This window comes from Chlamydotis macqueenii, chromosome 6 (assembly GCF_036417535.1).
Source record: "Chlamydotis macqueenii isolate bChlMac1 chromosome 6, bChlMac1.mat, whole genome shotgun sequence".
Classification (NCBI taxonomy): domain Eukaryota; kingdom Metazoa; phylum Chordata; class Aves; order Otidiformes; family Otididae; genus Chlamydotis; species Chlamydotis macqueenii.
Window position 1 is genome coordinate 30,758,006 of NC_141561.1, and position 22,540 is coordinate 30,780,545.

A 22,540-nucleotide genomic window follows, 5' to 3' on the forward strand; every position below is an offset into this window, starting at 1 on the left:
AAAATAGGACATTAATATGATATTATTTGTTTTATCAAATAAAATGCTTAGAAAATGTTTATCTTGTCTCATGAGAACAACAAAAATAGAGGCCAGCACTTCTCTGCAGCTCTCTCTAATGAGCTAAATTGGGCTGCGTTCTCGATGCCTCTAGAAGTTTTGGGGTGAAATAAAGGAACTTCTGAGCAGAATTCCTTGTAACCACAAGCACTGGGTGTGCCTGACTGCAGAGCCAAAAGCATCCTTTAATTGTGCTGGTTTTCCTCCTCTTTATTTTTAATGGAAGACATTCCCATTTAAAACCTTAGAAGCTGACATTAAGGGCCGGATTCTGCCACCCATACTGAGACTGGCACATGTCAGACTCTCCTGGTACCTCTGTGGCCGTCAAGGGGGCTGTTTGTGCGGTGGAGCGAGACTTGCGATGTGCAGAGGAGGCAGGATCAGAAACACAGCGTATCACAGATCCGGGGAAGGATGTGCTATTTGTTAGATTTTCAGATACATTCACAGAAGTTGGATTTACTTGTAATGCAGTGAGCTCAGATGTGGATGAGTGGGGGAAAAGGTGGTGAGATAGCGTCTCCTTCGCTTTTCCTTCTTCGTGCCAATAAATGTAGCTGGAGATGAAAATTCACTGTGAATGGCTGTAGCTCCAAGATTTCTGTATGTTAACATTTCTTAAGTGAAGTAATTCTCCCGGAAAGCTCTGTGTAACATACACAGACCCAAAGAAATAAATAAAAGAAAATTTAAAAAATTACAACCAAAAACCCCGAAGTTGAGATTTTTAACAGAAAAAGGAGATTTTGCCTATTAATAATTCATGAGTTCTCATTGAACATGCACGAAGAAACGGTGCTATTCAATAGAGAATACTGTCATCTGTCACTGTTTTATTTGACATTTACACTTTTTTTTTCTTTTTTTTGCCTGGTACTGCAAAACTTTCTTGGATGGCGTGCTAAGATTATTTAAATAAATAATTTTTAAAATCCAATGCAGGCTTTTCATCTGTGCATGGGAAAGGCAGTCACTTGCCATCATAAAGAATGTGTGAGTAAGCTGCAGCCCTGTGTTTTCTCACGTATTAGCCGAAGCTATCGCCTAATAAGCAGCCCTATAGACGGATAGATAGGGTCTTGAACGGATGGGCGAGAGAATGAATGCTTGAATAAATAAAGGGGAGGATAGGAAAAGAGCAATGAAAGGACAGCTTTGATGCAGATAAGTGTACACATGCACACAGTGGGTACGCCTGTGTATGTGTGGGGGTGAGCGAATGATGGCTGTTGTGAAGAAAGCTGCCGCAAATACATTGCCATTGCCATTGCAAAAATAAATATTTATAAATGGCGTTGGGGGAGATCCAGTCCCGCGCAACGTGAGAGAAGACAGGGCATTTAGCACAATGACAATTCAGAGTTAGGCACACCTTGCAATTTCTTGCTAATATTAGGCTCATGAAAATCTTTCTGCTCTGTAGGTTAGTTATTATTTATAAAAATCACAGAACCAGCTGATACATTCATAAGCTAATTATTGTAGCAGCTGGGTACACATGGTGCAATATGTCTGAGGCTGTGAAGTATCACAGATTTCTTGGGGCCTGCTGTGGAGGGGGTGTGCTGTTGAAGGCTAGATCCCTTAATCTGATCAGCCAAGCAAATACTTTGTGGGGAAACTGGATTAATATCCCTCTAAATACCACGGATGTGCTTCACCTTCAGAACCAGGCTCCTTTAAACGTGCCATTAGCTTATCTCCTTTGGGGAATGGAGAAGTTCTCAGGTGTCCTCAGGATGGCGGGGTCTTTGGTGCTGCCTCCCTTTGCCAGAAATTAATTTGGTTTGCTCATGTCTGCACACATGGTCACACTGCAGTCTAATCTTTTCCCTAATAGCTCCAAGGTCAAGACCTCGCATGTTGCCAGGCAAATTGAGCGCTATCCTTCTTAAAGACTAATGGCAGCGAGTGCCTAGTCCATAATGAGGCCTGTAGTGTTGCTCTAAGTGATTGTAATGAGCGCTGATTATAACAGGACAGATAAATCAAAGTGCAGCAGTCACCATTGGGCTAGCAGGTCCAACTTTGGGAAGAGGAGGTGGCCCTGCCAAGCCATCCCCGGGCTGCCTCGGAGCCAGGCACCACGCAGAGCCCCACGGCCCTCGGGAGAGCCCCAGGAGCCGGCCTCCCCTGGGCCTGCCCCGCGCGGGGCTCCGGCTCCACCAGATGCAGGGTTTTGTGGGTATTTTCTGTTAAACGATTGGCTTCGTGCTGCAGCATCCTTTGGGAGGTGTTAAACATACCTGCTTGAAACATCTGAAAGAGTTCAGTTGGAGACTTACTCAGATCACTGAAAAGAGGGAGAAACGGGAGCTTATTTTTTCCGCAGATGGTTTATTTTCCGTTTCAAAAATTATTTCCTTTGTATGGAGGAACCCCTGAGAAAACACCATGGAGCTGCGAGATTTTATTCCTCTCTTTTCTCTAAAAGAGTGAAAGTTTTAGGGGCTTTCTGGGCAGATGAAAGGCAAAGAGGAGAACTGAAGGCAAGGGATGTGGCCAGACCACATTAAAATGCAGACATCACCTGGCTGAGAGATCACCTGAAAAACTGTCAGAATACTTTGAAAATATAACACAGATTTTTTTTTCTGTAAGTAGATGATTAGATATCTCGTTTTCATCCTTGCACACCCCCCCAGCCCTCCTAGTTTATTGCAAGAAAAGATCAGGTCTGCACAAATGTGGCCTCTCACTTGTAAAAACAAGGCAGTGTTGTGTTACAGATTAGTTTATAAATCCCTGGTGGCTTCACAGTTCAGTGCCTACAGCTGCTGCAGATGGGCCTGGGTTTTTGTCTCTTCGCTGTGCTGCAGCCGGCAGTTGAAGGAGAAAATGGAATGATCAGGTTATTAACATGTAGGCCGTGAGGAAGAGGCTGCACAATGAGAACAGCTGGTGTTGCTGTCTTGGCTGATGCAGCGGAGATAATCAAATCTTGCCTTTTTTGGGGGGGTGAAGGCAGAAGACACAGCGGAGAGTAAAACAAACAACGGCTTATGATATTATATACGGGGTTTAGAGTGCACGGTAGAAGTTGTCAATGGCTTACAAGTCGTTACACAAAAAAGCAACACCAAAAAAACCCCACATGGGCCAGTAATGAACCTGGCTGTTCAGCTTGCTCTGGTTGCTGTTCGGAAAAATACAGTTTGGGCTACTTCCTGCACTGAACGTTTTTAGCATTGATCAAGCTATCTTTTAGGTATTGTAAGGTGCCTGTCAAAATGGTGTCAGAATGCTGAGTTGTAGCTCAAAGATGATGGATTATAGAGCTGCTAGGTAAAATATTTTGACAGGAGTCAGTAAGGCGCGTTGACAGCATCCTCAGCATTATCTTCTCATATTCTGTCATTTGCATTGTGTCTCCTGCGTGCAGGCACAGGAGGGGAGTTGCTGTCCCCAGCCCCGAGCAGGGCTGGCTGCTGGCAGGCAGGACAGGGCTGGTCGTGTCCCCCCGACCCGGGCAGGTGCAGTAAGAGCCGCTGTCCCTGGTTAACCCGCTGGGAATGCCGGGTCGCCGCCACACGTGCTCAACACACGCAGGGCTGTCCACACCTTACATCTGTTGCCATTGTGCTCTCTGGTTGGCCTTGTGTTTTACAGTGGTTTCCTCTTCCTGAAGCACTGGTGCTTCTTCCGCCAGAGGTCTGAGCTCTCAGCCCCTGTGGAGGGGTCCTACAGGATTTCACACAGTGGTAACTTTTTGAAGGCATTTCAAACTAACCTTAACATAGCAGGAATAAAATCTACTGTTATTATCATCTGTAGTTGGGTTTAGAATTACCTCCACCTAGTGTCTTGATTTCTCTAGTAACTTCTGCAGGACCCTGTTTGCTGCTTTCCTGCTAAATGATAAACCCTTCTGTCAGGTTGCATCTTCTAAGTGGCTAATTGATTATTTAAAGGTGTCAGATTGTAGTGGAGTTAAGAGCTGGGGGAGTCAATGCAACAGACTGACAGCAGATTAGAGGTCGTTACTTGATGGTATCTTCTTCTAAACGTTTTCAGTAGTGGTTGAATTTCTGGTCCTGCAGCTGCAACCCTTAGCATAAGGGTTGTTAGTCTCACGGGTTGTGTCTCCTTTTCTCTTGCTTGGATGAAGAATTAAAGGGGCTCTGAAATGGAAGTGGAGATGCACCTTTATTTCAACTCTGGTTTTCTATAGGAAAATTATTTGTATCTGAGCATTTTAAACATGGTATGATTATGACAGAGGGCAAGATGCTGTGGTTTCTGGTTACTGTTAAGCACTGCTGGTTGTTTCTGTTTCTCCAACTTGCAGGAAATAAAATATATCAAGGATTCGTTGAGACCAAAGGGCAGCGGAGGGTATGGGGGGTTCTGCAGAGTTGAGACCAGCAAAACTTGCAGCATAGAGCTTTAAGTGTGGCTGACCTTCCACTCACATCTGGTTCCTCGCTGCTCAGTGAATTAATTTGCTGACCCTACCATTTCAGGGCTGGCTGTGTGAGCTGCTTCGCTGGAAAGAAAACCCAAGTCCGGAAAACCGCACCCTTTGGGAGAACCTCTGCACCATTCGCCGCTTCCTGAACCTTCCCCAGCATGAGAGGGACGTGATCTATGAGGAAGAATCCAGACATCACCACAGTGAGCGTATGCAGCACGTTGTCCAGCTCACTCCTGAGCCCGTGCAGGTCAGAGCGCTAACTTCCTCCTCAGGGTGTCGGGGAGGGGGAACAGCTGTCAGAGGTAGAGAGGAGGAACTGGTTCCAGCTTCCTTCTGCTTTGCAGGTTGAGACACACCAGTTTTTGTCTGTCCATAGGGCTGCATGCAAGCCACAGCTCCCTTATGGAGCTCCCTTGGTGTCAGTAGTTGTTTTATGGCTGAAACACAATTCAGCTGTCTAAAGCTGCTGACATTTAGAGGAGTACAAATGTGTTCCTCCGCAACAGCAAGAAGTGTGCAGTTATTTAGGAAGCAGAGCAGGACTGGGGACTTGGTCACTCACTCCTGACAGCACCTGAGCACCCCTGATACCCACTCTCAAATGGTGGCCAACAGGCAACTACAGCTTGTTCAAAGGAGCCAGATAACACTTCAGGAAAAGTAGGAGGGTAGGAGAGGAAGTTTGTCCATGCATGGGTAACAGGGATTTTGAAGAGTGTAAAACGGAGAAGTGGTATTTATATATTCACTGAAACTTAGAAGTACTTCTAAAATGACCATGGTGAGTATTTTGCGGAGAACAGGCCTCCATTTCACAGGCTCCTCAGAATTGTTTTGCTCCTCTCTGCAACCTTTGTGATGAGTATTAATTTTTTGTTCGTGCACCTTTGTTCTATCCTTGACTCAGGTCTTAATAGAATGAGAAGTAAATAGATACAAATATGCATAGGGAAAATGAAGTTAAAATACTACAAAAGTTTTCATCTTTGCAGTTTCAGCTTCAGTCGGAACAGAAAATCAGCCTTATGTGTTTTCCTGATAACTAATGATGCATGTCACAAACCCAGACATCTGCTGATGGTCATGGGAGACTCAGAAGATGTTTTTTTTACATCTAAAAAGTGGAGGCAACGCCTTCCACACCAGACCATCCTTCTGGATTGCCACTGGCAGTTGGTGCCATTCCCCTGATCCTGTTGCATGACTGTTCTCAGAGAGTCGTCTGCACTGCGTTTCTCTCTGATAATCTCTCAGTTTCTTCTCCCACCTTTGCTCTCTCTGTTGTTGTTTGATGGTGGCTTGCACTGCTTTGCTGCTCTTGCTGTGAGCCTTGGCATTCAGCCTCTATTCTTTGTCTCTGCTCTTCTTCTGCTGTTGCTAGCACTGCTGCCAACTATCTGGTCACCTTTTTTCCAAAGGTGGGAGGTTTTTCTGTCTTGTAGTCTTGCCCCTTCTGAAAGACATTGCTCTCGTCCAGATTAATTGTTGCCTAGTTCAGTCTCCTTTGTCTCTTCTGCTACCAACTTCCTTGTTGCTTTCCATTCAGTCTTTGCCTGGAAGAAAAATTACTTTTCCTGGGGTTCATGTTCTCAGAGCTATGAAGTAGGGGAAGTGCTTTAAGTAATTAATGTTGCTAAGTTTTCTCTTCTGGGTTCCCAAAAGTTTGTGAGATCTTGGAGGCAAGGAGCTACAAAAGGGTAAAAGGCCGAGCTTACATGTGGGAAGACAACTAGACCTGTGTTCAAATGACAATGTATTAACCCGGTTCTGGTGCCCACAGCAAGTAGGAATATCCTCTAAGGGACAGTTTGGAGAAAAAGTTTCCCTGAGCTCTTGTGGGTGACCTTGATGATTAGCCTACTTTCCAGAGCCTTCTGCACGTCACTTTTCTACATTGTGCAGGTTGGCTGCTGTGAGTGACACGTTACACTGCATTGGAATGCGATGCATTTGTATTTGTCAGCAAGTTACAAAGCCATGAATTAATTATTTATTACAGTCAAAATATGAAAAATGAAGAAAAATAAATGGAACCAGCTGGCAACTACATACAGCAAAACTCTGGAGACCCTGGTATACAGTTGATACAGTAGGCTTGTGTTTTGGGGGTGCTGCGTTTTAAAGCTATGTTTGCCCATCCAAAAACCCCAGTAGGTTTCTGAGTGGCACGCTACCAGCGCAAGACAGAGGAGGCTTGCTGTCCACCTGCTCCCTACTGTCAAAAGATACCCTGCACCGAGCAATTTTTGTGTAGTTTTTGGTCTCTGGGACTTGAATCGTTTCAAGCAGCAAGGTTTGTTTTTTGGCTTTGCTGCAAGGGTCACTATTAGGTAATTAGCCATGAAGAATCAATGACAGCAGCCAGAGACATAAAGCTGAGGTCCTCACACTTGCAGTCATTGGAGATTTTGCGACACTTTACATAAGGGTAGGGGTCCTGGGCCCCGCTCCTGGCTGAACTCCAGGCCAAGTAATTACATTCTGCCTATCTGAAATTCCCTCTGTAGTGTCAAGGGGGAAAGCAACTCTCATTTGCTTCTCAAAGTGGTGGCGGGTGCCGAACGTCTGCCGCGGTGCCTGGCTGCATTTTAGCAGGGGGTGGAAACATCCAAGAGCTGCAGTCACGGACCTACTTTGCTTTGCGGGCTGTGCTAGTGAAAAGTGCACTGTAAGTCGAGCCCTTACCTGCAGCCTTGATGTCAAGATGACAGTCCTTTGAAGAAGGTACAAGTAGCAGCACTGTGAATAACAGCAGGTGCAGTACTGTAACACCAGAGCAGCCAGGAGACACCTCTGCTTTCTCTCTCCACGCACCCCATCTTTCTCTCTGCTTTGATGGATTTGATGTGTACAGGAACTTGTATCTGATGCTTGAGACTCCTGCTTCTCTAGCTTTGAGACTGGGGGAGGCTGAAAACAGGGTGCCCCACGCTGCAGCCAGACCTCCCTGCCACCACGATTGAGGCCTCTCCGGGTTGGGGACACCCCTCTGTCAGACTGAAGGACTTGGAAGAAAATCCTGGCTCTTGTCACAAGAGGCATAACCAGTCAGAAGATAACAGATGATAGATAAATTTCAGCCTTTTGCCCAGTATGACTTCTTGGAACTGGCAACGATTTCATTGTGATGGGTTTTATGTAGTTCACTTGTCGATTACAGGGTTGGGCACACCTTCAGTGAGGGGATCTCCCCAAGGAAGGGATCTCCCCAAGGCTGGCTGTGGTTTCTGTCCTGTAATGGCAGGGTGTGTGCAGTGGGGCAGTTGTTACAGTGCTGTAGACATCAGGACAGAACTTGGCTTTTGATGTTTAAGGGATTGTTGTTTCTTTTGTGGCAGATTCTTGCTCTCTGTTCAGTATTACTAGCCTGTACCTCACTGTTTAGGTTCAGGGCTTTAAAAAGAAGTATTTTCATTTTTAATCTCTTCCATTGGATTTTTCCTGTCAGCCATATATTAATCCATTTAATCAAATATTTTCCTGTTTCTGAAATGAAAAATGTCTATAGTGGAAGCTCAGTGCACAAGAAATTCCTCCCTGCACACTTGATTTATTTGTTATTGTGCTGAGGAGTCATAAAATGTGAGCCCTGTGGAGCTGTGTGACATGGCTGTGTTCTCTGGCAGCATCGCGTGTGACCATATGGACGTGCCAGAGTGCGGATTTTCCTTCACATGCTGATTCCAGAGCATCCATGCTACACCTACATGTTGTTTGTGCATGCAGGCTGAGCTCACCGCAGCCTCTCACTTGTTTTTTAAGGAAATTCAGGAGTGCACTAAGCGGCTCTTTCTCCCTCCCCTTCTGTGAATGTGGTGTCATCACAAAGTGCTGCTGTAGGACTAAGAAAAAGACCTGTGAGGTTGTTGCTAGCTGGGTACCACAAGGACACCTCCTCTGATTGATGGGGTGCCTGAGCCACAGGTCCCCAGAAGGTGGGAGGGTATGCCAAAAAGCATTATTGTATTTTTGCCCTGGTCTGATCCTCTGCCACCACCATCACATGTGGGGTCCTGGCTGGACCTTTGATCTGGCCTGGCCTGGCTCTTCTTACGTTGGACAGACTGCATGCAGAGTAGTTCCTTTGCAGCAAGCAGTCCTCATGCTTCTGTCTTTAGCTTCCTGCTCTTCAGGAACCTTGCCTTACTTTCCATCCCTCACTAAATCACACCATTCCCGGGCTGTTTGCTGGCATTGGACCTTTCTGGAGTGTTAATGCTGAGAAGCGCCTACAGATGCTTCCCGTTGCCAGCCAGGGATTTCGTGTTTGTTACAGACATGGTGGGACACAGTAATCTAATTTCTCTCCCTTCTCCCACTATTCGTCTGCTGTGTCCAAGGTGATCACTCCAGAGAATAACCATCTTGCCTGGCACTTTAATATAGTGCTAATTCATTGTTAATTGCTGGGGCAGAGGAACCTGACTCAGTTGGGAGAACGATGAATCAAGCTGTTGTCTCTGGAGTGTTGGGGTGGATAAGCTCTGGGGTAATGAGCCACCACTGCAGCAAAGTACCTGCTATTCAGAGAGCAGGGAAACCCTGCCTTTCATTTTCTGCATAAGCTGACAGATAGATCTGCTGAAGCTGGTAGGTACATATTGATTTAAGAGCAGTCAAATGTTGACGTTCAAGAAACAGGAATGGTTTTCACATGCTTTCTGATGCACTGCTACTTTTGTCAGTTTTTAAAAATGACATCCCTCTACCCTTTTTTTTTCTCAGAAGCTTTGATTTAGACAAAACTGGCAATTTGTAATAGTTCAGATCATAAATCAGGGAGGAACATTAGTAAATAAAAGAAGGCATAGCAGAAAGCTGTAGGAAAGCTCTTTTGTATTGTGTGTTCACTGCAAACATTGTGGTCTCACTTTAAATATGCAGAAAATAACATACCACTGAAGTAAATGAAATACTAATTTTGTCATTTTGTGAGGGATGGAAGGGAACAAATATTTTAGAAATGACAATGAAATACAAAACAGCAGAACATGGAGCCCTCGTAAAAATGGGTCAAGGCAAGTGGCAATTGCAGTCCAGTGAAACTAATTGCATATTCTCTTTCTAGAAGCAATAAAAGGGGGAATGAACACCACAATAGTGCTTCCTAATGAAATATCTGATTCTAAACAATGTCTTAGAGTTCATGGGTCACACAATGCATAGCATACCGATGGAAAAAACAGTGAGATTTAAAATTTCTTTTCTTAAAAAAAAAATATTAATTAATAATGCTTAGGCAATCATAGATGATGAATGAAGCAGAACTGCGTTATTCCGTAGGGGAACACAGTGTGCTTAGTGATCTATAGGATGATGTGCACAGGGCGTTTTTGCCATGTTTGTGTGGGCTACAGCAGGGGCTTTCGCATACTGGATATCAGGACTGAGTTGTCCGGGAGACTTGGACAAAAACTACTTTACCAAACCACGCCAGCTCTCTGACTTTGGTCCTTACTGTTTTATCTAGACATTGTTTTTTGTGGGGCTGATGTGCTCTGTGATTCATTCTTAGTGGTTGCACCTTGATAGTTCTGCAGTTTAACCATTTCTCTGCACTCAGAAGACAGACCATAGATGGATACCCACTGCTTTTTTATTTCCCCAGCTCCTTATTCTGTGACTGGATGCGATGTCTGCTCAGACAGGGGTGGTCCAGACTGGTCAGACAACTTGTACTCAACAAGCTCAGATGGATAGAGATACTTATATCCCAGGTTATTCATTCCAGTCCAAAAGCTCAGAGCTTTGGTTTGTGTGAGTTGCAGCCAGAGTGTTTATTTTGTCTTTGATTTAGAACTACAGGGGAAATGCATGTCAGAATGAGATCTGTGAATTTTGTGAGTGGAGAATATCTGTCTTCCTCAGTTGTTACGTTATCTGAAGTTCCATTCTTTCTCCTATAAAAATTAGACAATAACAGTAAATTTCAGTGTCTCCTTTCTATCTGAATCATTCAAAACCAACTGAAAAAATCTCAAACTATGTAACTTCTATTTCTGTGCAGTATTAAAGCTGAAGGCAATACATATTGCAAATGCCACTTACTCTGCATTTATCTCTATGATGTGTGTGTCTGCTTTTGGGTGGGGGTAAGGACTCTCTTTCTTCAAAGAAAGCAGTACGTGCAAAACTCTCAGAAGGCTTCCACCTCTAACCTGCTTTCTCATTCTGCTCCTGTACCCATGCCCTACAGCCAGACATACTGCATTTTGGAACAAAAGCTGTGGCTGTCTGCTTTGGTTTTCCATCCTTTTGGTGCACACCATTCTCCTGATGGGCCGCAGTAGCTCAGGAGCCTTGCATGAGGTTTGACGAAGGCAACAGGAGCACGTATCAGATAACGAGCCCCTTACATTCAACTCTGAAGTGTCTGATAGAGCTTCTTGTGATTGATAGTTATCACAATTTTAGTGGAAAGCCGCTGAGCTTTGACTGCTGTAGCCAAACCTGCCTACTGCGCCTTCTCAGCTGTTTCTGTTTAGTGTGGGTATCTAATGTGGCTGAAAAGTGCTGCTGATTTTTATTAACTTCAAGCCTGCGATTCCCCTTGAAATGATAGTGAGGAGCATACTTGCAATTAAAGCAAAACTGCTTCTCTTCTGAAATTAGTTTAGGTTTAGTATTATTCCATTTAACCTTGGAAATGGGAGATCAAGTAAAGTGGATAGTTTGTGGGGTTTTTTCTGAGGTGGCAAGTTCAGTCTTGTCGAAGTACTATGTCCTTTCCGTATTTGTTCCGACTCCTGGAACCGTGAGACCACCTCAGTGCCACCTGCTCAGGGACAGCTTTCATTTGATCTAGTATCAATCGAGGACAGGGCAGGAATGAGGTTGGACTCTTAAGCAAGGGATCCCTGAGAGCATGGCTGGTGTTTTTCTTCACCAGCTTCTTATAACAAAGACGACTGTGAGGGTGCTGACCCCACAGCACAGGTAAAGGCAGTCCTTGGAGCCATGCAGGATGTGCTGCCCTGTTCGAGGCAGAGGTAGTTCTACTCAGCAGCTCTGCTCAGGCTACCCGGGCTCCCGTGGGGGGATGCTCCAGGCAGAAACTTCGCTTAAAATCTGAATGTGCAGATTTAGCACTGCGGAGACTTGACAGGAATCAGTGGGGTGGTGGTTCGCATTGATGTTGCTCTGACAGGTCATCTTTTTAGCAAATGACATCACTGTAGCTCTGGCCTGTCATTTCACCCTTTTACCTTTCACACACAATTTGACCAGATTTAGCTCTTATTTCTTCCAGTCCTGGCCCTCTCATAAATGCTAAGCTTGCTAGCATTGTAAAGAGTTGTAGTAGGTTGAGGATGAGCAAACTTCTAGAGCAAGATTACTAAATAAAGCTCTTTAAATTCACGTAACCTGTGAAGCTTGCTGGCTGGCAGCAGGCAAATCTTGAAGTCTGAAAAGTCACTAGATGAGCCTCTGTTCTATTTACGTTTGAGAATTTTTGCAGTTAAAAATATTGCTCTTTTATATTTCATTTTAATGCTCCCTTGGTACTCCCTGTCCCTCGCATTTGTACATAAATGATAATACCAGGCTCTAGAGATGCGTGAATGTTTACAGGCTACTGACCGTATGCGACATTTCATTCTCAGGCTCCTTACAGAAACCTTAGGATAAAGTTAGAGCCCTGGATCGTTGCAGCTGGCCTTTCTGTGCAGATAGGCAATTGTAAAAATTACATGGGGAGGAAAACAAGATTGTATTGTGCTACCAGAGCACATTGCACTGCTTGTGCGAGCAAACGAGCTGCTCTTCCTCCCGGGTTGCACTGCATCCTGCAAGGAAATCGTGCGGCTTCTGGGCAGTGCTGGGAGTTAGGCTCTGAAAGAGCAGGAGCTCGGTCTCCTTGCCCCAGGCCAGTCTTTTTGGAAATTCATTGGTGTGGACTTTTAGTTTTTTCTTATTTTTTTTTCTGAATGATTGGAAATACCCAGAGACTGTAATCTGTGCAGGGATATCTATTTTTCAGGGTTAGCATGCTGTGTATGTTGTTCCATGTTTGTATGGACTTCTACAGGAGTTGTAGATTCAAGCAGGAAATATTTTTGTGTGTAAGCACTATTCTCACACACCAAGTATCCAGAAGTACAGTAGCACATATTTTTTCTCACAGTCATCTATGCTTACAGTGTTTCAAAGAATATTCCAAAATATCTTGGCACAGACAAAGCGAAGCTGTTTGCAAGATCCCTAGCTGTGGAACAACAAAGGCTACATTCTCAACACACATAACACATGACTTTAATAAAAGTCTTAAACGAAAATCAGATAATATGTTTAGAAAATTGAACTTCACCATTTATGATGCTACTCACATTGTGAAAATAAGTAGGTGTCCCCTTGTGCCTCCTTTCCAATGTCTTTCGCCCCGGTTCTACTCAATTCTTCATGCTTCAAATTAGAAGGTAAAAATCTTATATTTAGGTACAAATAAATACATTTTAAACCCTGTAATTTGGGACTAACTCACATCGTGATGCCTAACTTAAAATGGAGTTGGTGTTCAGAAACCAAGGCATACAAGCACATGTAAGGTGCCTCTGGTGGAGCACTGAAAAGTTTGAAACCTCTAAAATTATTACAAAACTCTTAGCATTACATATGGCAAAAAGGATGTGGTAAATCACAGAACGTATCCTGGATATTGCAGACCCAGCCATCTCATTAACTTTGTGTCAAAAAACATTCCTCGGTTTCCAGTTTGGATTAAATTTAGTTTTATGCTGTTTGTACCATCATAGTACAAAATAATGTTGACATCCTTGAATTTTATAGTTCCTTGTTCTCAAATTTATGGTTCAGACCTCTACATTATGCTCTTATTAGGCCATGCCCATTTGATGTGCTGCATTTTAATCCAAGGCACGTGGGCAGGAAGGATTGTGAGGAGCCCCCTTCCTTCCTGCCACAAGTCCCATCCCATGGATGTTGAGGAAGGCGAGCGCATTCTGTAGAAAGGCTTAATGCAGCCCCGTGGTTCTCAGGGGCTTTTATGAGAATTGTGTGGCTAAGTCTCTTGGTTAGGTCTGGAAAACCTGGGTCTTCTCAATCTTGCTTGCAAAAAGCTTGGCAACCTAGATTTCTTTTTGCTTCTTGGGATTTTGGTAATTTTTAGATTTGAAACGTGCAAAGCATCGCAGAAGTGGTTGTGCTGCTGCAGGATACAACAAGCAGTTGTGTTCTACCCATGAGGAGTAAGAGCTGGCTCCTCTTTCTGTGCTGCGTTGAGGGACGCTGTGGTAGCAACTGCGTATCCATCCAGTTGTAGCAGGAACAAAGAGACACGCTAAAATTCCAGGACTCAACAAGCCCCATAAAAAGATCTGTCTGGACAGCACTTCACTGGTTAAGTGCTAAGTTATTATTATTATTTATTATTTATTTCCTCTTCTATTTTTCCACTTACTGAACAAGCAGGAAATATCTTTGTTCTTTCATTTTAGAAGTGAAATAAATGTATTCCCTGCAGCATTTGAAATTTTAATAATCCATAATAAATAAAATCATATCTAATAACATAACTGCTTTCAATTGGCAACGCGATCTCCTAGATGCATTGCAATGGCAGAAACATAAATAGTTGCAGCCTCTGAAAGCCTACTTCCTATTTGCTAAATATACTTGGCTTGCTTTAAATTCCTTTGTGTGCAGTCATTAATACAATCCTCTTTGACAGCATTTAATTAAAGTGCTTTTCTCTATTAAATTCATTAAAACTTTTTTTTATATACAACTGTTTCCCAGACGCTGAATGTTAAGGACCTGTAGGCCTCTCTTTAAATAACTTCTCTCTCCTTGTTGTAAATTGTTAATTAAATTTAACTTAGACTGTTTAAAGATGGCTTGGAAAAGAAAGCCAGATTTCAGGATATGGTCTCAATCATGTCTGATTTTTTTTAACACAATTTTTTCCATGTAGTTATAGACTGCGTGTTATATTGTTTATGAATGTTGCTGTGCTTTCAGCTGGAACCAAGCAAAGAAATACCCTAAAAAGTTCATTTCCATCTCACTTCAAAAATTTCCGTCTTTTCGGTGCAGTTTCTTAGCCTACGAGTATTTGCACGGGGGAGTAAGGAGGGAGGAGCTGTTTAGTATTAATAGATTATTGACAGTTTAATGTCTTGGCACCTAGACAGCCCATAAGGTATAATAAACAGGAAGCTGTCTGATGTGAGCGCAGTCAATAGCGTATTCAATCAGAACCTTTCAGTTAATTGCTGGTTGACCTCAGAGAATTTCCTTTAAGTGAAACTGTCCTTTGCTCAGATCTCATCTGGGTTTCAGGGTTTAATTTGAGAATGCCCTTTCCATTTGGTAGCTTTTGCATACGTTCCTGGTTGGATTTTTGCTTTGCTCCCATGCGCAGCGTTGCAAGAGCCACTGTCTGCCCGGAGCTTTGCAAAACACGTAGACATGCGCTGCGTGCGTGCCACCCCTCCAAGGGCTGCGAGCGTGGACGGGGATGCGCCGTGGAGCAGGCCAGCCGGCGAGCACCAGCACTGCAGTTAAAGCAGGCAGGGCTGTAAGCTGATGTCAGCGGTGTTTTCGAAGCAGCTGAGCTGTTTCCTGGGGTGTTTTGGATGGAGTTAGGCACGGTTTTGGTGCCCGGGCAGGCACTGCGACACAAACGAGACCTGACGGCCTCTTAAGATGGGATGTGCCACAGCCCGACGCGGCAGCCCTGGCAGAGGGGTTGGCACCGCTCCGTTCATCCCACCCGCAGGCACAGATTCCCCTGCTCATCTGCACAAGTGCAAACCAAGGCTCGTTTGTATTTCGTTTCCCTAATTTCTGTACTTAGCCATTCTAATTTTTTTCAACTGCATATCTTGATGAGATCTAGATAAGCTACAAAGGCAAGCAGGCAGGAAACCACACGGGCAGTTTCTGACCCTGACTAACTGGAAACCATCTGCTTATTTTGGGAGGGAACCTGCATGGAAATCTCTTCCAGCAAGTCTGCCGCGTTTGGGGTTTTTCTTCCTTTCCCTCCAACTGTTGACTTTGAGCATGTGTGTTTTCCTTAAGCGAGATCAGGGAGGGTCAGCTGCGGCAGCTCTTGTTTGCAGCAAACGGGTCTGGATTTCCCGATGGCAGCGAGTACTGCCCTGTGAGGGAAATGCTTCTGTAGCAGAGCGAGTGTAATTTACATTTCATTCAGTCAGGAGACATTTTTTTGTCTCTAGATCTTGCAGTGATTGTGTCTTTTAGCCACTTATCATGCATTCAGACTGTGGTTTGCTGAAGGGAGTATTATTACTTTTAATCTCTAATTTTTCCCGGTTTTGATTTATTTCTGTGGTTGTCTTTGTCTCTCTGTGTCAAACAAACTGCTTATGCCTTTTTAATGGCCTGATTAGCACCAGGGAAGCATTGCTGACTGGAAGTAATGTTATTCCTGGTGTTCCCTTGTTTAAATGAGATCAGGAGTAAGGATGCTGCGTTGCTGTGCTGGGGACCCATTAAATCCATTCTAGAGCCCTGACGGAAGCAGAGTGTGAATATTTTGGGTTTGTGCTTGTAGGAAAGGTGAGGGGGGATGGTTTTGAGATGATGCCTCCTTTCTGGGAAGATTCAAGGATAAGAGAGGCTCAGAGTTGCTCCTTCTGGACAGAATGGAACAAAACCAGAATGAGATGGACAGAACCAAGGAGGAGATCCCAAGGTACACGCATGCCCCTGGGGCCGTGAGCTGCAACACGCACACTTCACTCCAGGTGTCTCTGGCCAGACTGTATTCAAAGTACTTTCTATTTTATCAGACTAACTGGCCAAGCTGCTAATCAGCATTACATAGACTAAAGGACTCCCACATGCAATAAAAATCATAAGCTTTATTGGATTTTGAGATAGGAAAGATTCACATCCAGCTCCTTTTATCAACTGTGTTATATTTCATTCTTTCAGAGCTCCCATCAGTATAACCCTCTGTAAATATACTGGTGAAGGAGGTAAGTGGGTAGATAGATGGCTATGAGCTTCTGTTCCTTGGGTGGTACAGCCTAGGGCTATAGAGTGCTTGAGCTGAGTTTAAGGGGTTGCTGACATTTCTGAAATACTGAAATAAAAAATATGTTGGTGCTTTTTAAATTATTATTTTCAGTTAAAATAATAAAAAAGGGTTGTGGCAGTTTAGAGCAACATAATGCTTTAAAGGAAAATAGGAAGAATTTGAAGAGCAAAAGTTGTTCTGAATAAAAGCAACCAGAATATGCTGTTTAATAAAAAATGCCTATGTCAGAAGATCCACCCCCCAGCCGCCGCAGGCAAACAGCTTGGCAAAGTAGACTTTATTTAGGCAATACTTTGATGCCACTCTATTCTAATCTTAATGAAGCAAAGAGTGGCGTTTTTAATTTCTAGCAGAAGCATGGGGCTCCTTGTGCACAGATCTACGCGAGCTGCAGGTTTGTTTTGTGTGAGCTTATCCCTGCGATGACACGTGTGGAACCAGCCACGGGCTGAATGGTCCCCAGAGCTCCCCACAGCAGGCAGCGGCAGAGCCCAGGGCCGTGACAGCGTCATCCTCTGCTTTGTCCTAACACTGCCTCACTGGCCGTATACTAAACCATTTTAGTAAAAATGAACAAAATACCCTTTTTTTCCCCAACTGCATACTTTCTAGTACTGTGAATATAAACTGCAGGTGCTGTTTACTTTCTGTAAAGTCTTTTTCTTCTAGCATCCAGAATCTGTGAAATATGTACAGGTCAGCATAGTGAGACATGGAGAGTGGTAACACCAGCGTAGCTTCCTCAGTCTTCTGGACATGCCCACCTTTTCCAGAGGGTAATCAGGAAGACAAAGGATTTCAGTTCTAATTCTCGGAGGCCTCCTGTCCTCAGGGCCCTGATCTGTGCAGGAGATTGTACTTTGGTCATTTGATTTTTATTTACCCAGCTTCAAGCTAAGGGTATAATAAAGCACATTATGCCAGTTGCATGTGTGGTAATGCTGGATATTTTGCTTTTTACCATGGTAGTTGATTATAATGCACTTTTTAAAACTTGCTTTCTAAAAAAAGGAATATTTATACTTTTATGTGTTTGATTCACACAGTATAGTTTGCTCAAGTCCTGTTATTAAGTGCATTGGTGGTTACGTCTAGAAAGCAAAAAAACATGCTGAGTAGTGTTTTATCAGCACAAATCTACTATTTTCACTAACCATAACAGTCAGGTTCTCCTGACTTCTAACTGCCCCCATTGTAGAAATTAGCAGTACAGTTGGGTATTCCTGGAACCCCAAATAGCCATCTGTAAGGACCTAAAACAGTTTGATGGGACAAATAATTACCCTCCCCCACACCCGCCCCAAATCCAGTGTCTAATCCAAACATATCCTTCCTGAAATAATGCAGTGCCTACTCCTGATCTGAGTAACTGGAAAACAACATGATTATAGTGGCGCCATTCGTGCCACCATAGTTAGGGGTTTAGAGCTTGACCTTAAGCATGGCTCTAGGTTGGGGCTTGTCGGGGAAGATCTTGCTCACACTGCCCACAAATACTCTTCTGATTTTCAAAAGAAAAGGAGAACATGTGTAGTGTTAATTAAACAAGTATTTTGTCTGCAGAAAAGCAAACCAAAAAGCCTTTTGTTGCTTCCTTAGTTCCTGTGGCATTCAGCCAGCTCCTCATTAGGATTAGCAGGGTTGGGACAGGGAAGCTCAGAATCGATCCGAAATCTTTGACAGACCCTCCCTCCAGCCACAACCAAGCTCAGGCTCTGTTTGGAAGCTGCTGAGCAGGGTTCTGCATGCCATAGCACCCCAGAGAGCCTTGGTAGGGCTGCAGGAGAAAGCACCAAAGAGGCAAGTGAGAGGCCCACAAAGCTCATGGTCTTCTTTTGAAGGAGGTATGTGTTAACTGGAAGGTCTTGTGGCCCTCAATGTGCACATAGATGTTGAAAACTCCACTTGAGTGGGATTCCAGTTAGCATCACCATGCAGAAGGGCAGAGCGAAGCTTTACGAGGCTGTTGGTTTTTCCCTTGTCAGGGGAGGCTGTCTTGCTACCACAGGTTACAGGCAATAGAGGCTTCTTCGAGGCCGGCAGAGTCCTGCCTGCCTGCCAGGGGATGCAGCACGCCAGCCCCCGTGCCAGCTGTGCTGGCCATGCCCCATCCTCAGACAATGGAGCCATCCATCACCAATGCCTTCAGGAGAGAGTCTGCAGCGGCATTGTGCAACACTTCCTGGCTGCATCGGCCTCTCTGTCACCAGCACCCTGGTTCGTGCCAGCAGAAGCCGGAACGAATCTGCCCTGTTGCGTATGTATAGGGTAGGTAGGTGCCAGCTCCACCTGCGGGCTGAGTAGGAGTTGTTGCCTCCCAGGCTGCAGCTAGGTATTTGAGAAAGGGATATCCACTGCTGGCCGCAGCTGCTATGCAGTAAACCTAAGGGTCTGGCTTAAACCAGCCGGAGATGGGAAATTCAGAGCTGATCCACTAATGTTCGTCAGCGTGAGCTCATTTATGCTACCCCATAAAATCAGCCAGTTCTCAGGCGCTTGCACAGCAATGAAAGTTGTGCCTGCGCTTTTGTGGGAAGACTTGAGTTAGCGTTCAAGGGAGAGCCGTTACCCCAGGAAACACCGGGACACTGCTCTGCATTGTCACAGTTTTGTGATTTATTTTTTTAACATTATACAGACAAAATAGTGGCTATTGTGTAGGCACGTGCTGTCTATTAACAGAGATCAGGAAAGGGAAATAAACCACGCATTACTGAAGAATAAGATCATGATTGTGGTCAAGTGATGGCAGAATTTTTTTTTCTCTTTGTCAAGCTGATTTGTAAACATTCTTCAAACAACTGTGCAGACAGCAGTGCCACAGCTTCTTGAAAGGAAAGCAAAGACAAGGAAGGAGTCCTCCACACGGATGTTTTACAGTAACCTCAGACCTGTCCAGAAGTTATCTGGTCATCTCCACTTGTCACGGCGAGCTACGCTGCACATGTAGCCTCTTAGCAGCGCGGTGTAATCAGGCTGTAATTTTTATTTTATCTCCAGTGATGATAGCTCTTAAAAATGTTTTGTGGTGTATTTGCTCTTTGATGCATGCTAAGCTCCTGTTAGCATTAATGGGAGCAGTGTGTGCTGGGGTGGGGGCGGGAGACACCTTCCCCCGCCTTCAGGTCAAGATTAATTGCGTTTTGCTAATGCTTCTGCTTATCACTTTGCATGGAGTAGCAAAAGCGATGTGCAACTGCAAGTTTTGGGTTTGATTTTTTTTCCTTCTTTCCTATTGTCTTTTTTGTCACCTTTTTGACCATGTTTGACAGTTTGTTCCTGGAGAAGGATTGCAGGATGGGGCCAGTATTTCAGATACTGGGTGTTTGTTCAGTGTCTTTCCATGTTTTCAGATCAGTGCCTATTTCCTGCCTGTAAGCGAGGCGACCGCCCTAAAGCAAAGGGAAGCATGTGGTGAGTGTGCTCCAAAGATGTTGACATGAATCACTACAACCAGCTCACATTCCGTCCTGGAAACCAAACTTGCCTTTGGCTTTGGGTTCCCCGTGGAACTCATTTCTCTCCTCACTCCTCTCTGACGCCCCTTTTGCATGGGGAGAATGACTCGTACCTCAGAGCTGAGAGATTTAGGACACAGAGTTTATCTGATCCACTAGTCTGGCTCCAGTAGTGGTCAGTAGCAGATGAAGGGTGATAGGAAAGGCCTGAATATTCGTGGGACTTTTTTACTGTGTGACTGTAACCCAGAGCTGCTGGGTTACGAGTTGCTGTAGCCACCAGCTCTGTTGGCTAATTTGGTCTGGCTTGCATGAGACGAGGCACATCGTATCACAAACGTGTATTACAGTTATCTCTAATCATGGTGGTTGCTGTTGTGAAGCAATTACTGAGCTGCATTGGAAAATGCACGGGATGTGCGGCTGGCTTTGGAGCTACAAAATTAAAAGAAGCTCAGACTGAAGTTAGATGAAAGTGAACATATTTATCCATGTCAGACTTCCTACCATTTTGCACGCTCATATTGATTTCTTTTGACACGGTCTTCTTTTATTGAGTACCATATATTTTTTTAAATCCCTTACCGATAACAGTACCTGCTAAGGGCAATTGTAAAAGGAAACTAAAGTATATTAAACCTGCCTGGAGTCAAAATGTAATCTAACACCTGTAGTCTGCAATTTGTCATCACTTCATAGATACTTTTTCTTTTTTAATAACAGGTTTGGATTTTCCTGAGTTTTGACCTTAGGATACTGTATAATCCAAGAAAAGCAAGGAAACTGAACCACAGTCTTTAACACAGCTTTACGGTGTCAAGGTGTGAAATCACCACTGTGAGAATGAGCCCAAAGAAAATACTTCATTTGGAGCCGTGACCGGTGCTGCAGTGTTTACCCAAATGAATATATTTTTGCAAGGAAAAAAAAAAAAAAAAGTAGTCTAACAACCACATTTTTAAGAGGAAAGAAATGAACACAGGTGCAAATTGTAACTTCTGCTTCAGTTTCTTGTACAGACATTCCTAGGAAACCTGTAAAGTGTCTTGGCACAGTGATTGCGTCTAATTAATATTCTTACCCCTGCGAGCCCCGGACTGGGAGGCTGTCTGGGTGCAAGCCTGTTTATGGCAGCAGCTTGCTCTGTTCTCCCCTTGCACATTTCTGTATAGGAAGCTAAGCTGTGAGAGACTGGGGGTAGCGAGTGTAAGGCTGTTTGTTTGAATAGATAATCTCCTGCAGATTATTCCTGTAAGATCTCCTAAGAGGAACAGACAGTGCTTCCTTCTAGGTATAAGGTTTCTTTGCAAGGTGATGGAGGTTGTCTCTTACGTAAACTCTTAACATGATAGCTAGGCACTGCCTGGGAGCTCTAAGCTTTCAGAGCATTGCAAATTCCAGCTACAGGTCTCAGTAAAATGCAGCTGAACACCTTGTTCTGGCTTGTCCTCTGCCCTCCCTTTGACTTTAGCTGGTCATTGGGAAGGAGCTTTTCCAGCCGGCTTGCTTGCGTGAGGTACGTAGTGAATCCGCTTTTGCATTGAGTCAAACTGGTGGTAAATCCTGCTGACGAGGCTTGAGTGCTTGTAAGGGCTGTAGTAGATGATCGGTGTTAGAAGGACCAAACACAGGAATGAACCCACTTCTTGCAAAGTGCAGGCGTTCTCTCTGGCTTTTATTTTGGGCTCCTTGGGCAGGCTGAAAATTTACTTTCTTTGACATAAAAGTCCTTGATGTGATACAGTGTCACGGCTGGCTACAAGAGCAATGTAAATGTGAAGGAAAGCTAGAAAGTGCAATCCCTTCTGACTGTGGAGGAGAGAAGGCCAGTCCATTCAACTTTGCGTCTTGTGGGTTTGGGTTATGAGAACTGGTACTGGCTAACGCACGCCATTTGAGGTACCTGTCAGTGCTCGCTCTGTGTGCACAAAGGAAAGGAATGTCCATTCGACAAGGGCAGTCATTGTTGCCCTTGTAATATGTAATATTTTTGGTGTTTCTCATATTAAGGGGCACCTCATCATCTCAACAAAACCCATCAGAAGGCAGCTCACATGACTGATCCTAAGGGAAGAGCAGAGGCCACACTAGAAAACAAAAGAGCTCGGGGTTTTCACGTAGAAATGCAGTTCCTGTTTCTAAAACGCTGCAATGGCTGTTCAGGCAACAAAGGGTGGCATTTCACGGAGCAAGCGTTGTCAGCCAGTGCCTCACTGCAGTTGGTGCCCGAGTGCATGTTGCATACTCTGCTGAAGCATCCTGCTTGGTTCCCCTTAGCAACTCACCGTTTTCACGTGTCTAGTTCTAGCTAGAAAGGGGGTGGAAATGGAAACAAACATCAGTGGGATAGTGAATCCAGCCAAAATTAAATACAGTGCAGACACAGCAATTGCATGACGTTTGTCATTCAGATTGGGTTCGCTCACCTCTCTTTTCTGTAGGAACATAGCTGTCCCAGTCTGCTGAAGTCAGGTTTCTCCCGGTGGAGCGTCCTGAGATGTGGGGAGTGGATACATGTAAAACAGTGCAATGATCCCTTCCCCCCAATAATTCTTGGCTTTGGATTTTAGAAAGACC

At 44.4% G+C, this 22,540-nt stretch overlaps 1 protein-coding gene across 2 annotated transcripts in view; it reads left to right on the forward strand.

The window, feature by feature from the left end:
- SATB2 (SATB homeobox 2) overlaps positions 1-22,540 on the forward strand; it is a 127,784-nt gene that overhangs the window by 100,496 nt on the left and 4,748 nt on the right. For both annotated transcript variants that reach the window (XM_086750980.1, XM_086750979.1), the window contains exon 10: positions 4,527-4,724. In XM_086750980.1, coding sequence (XP_086607106.1) covers positions 4,527-4,724 — 198 coding nt within the window. The remainder of the gene's footprint in view (positions 1-4,526; positions 4,725-22,540) is intronic.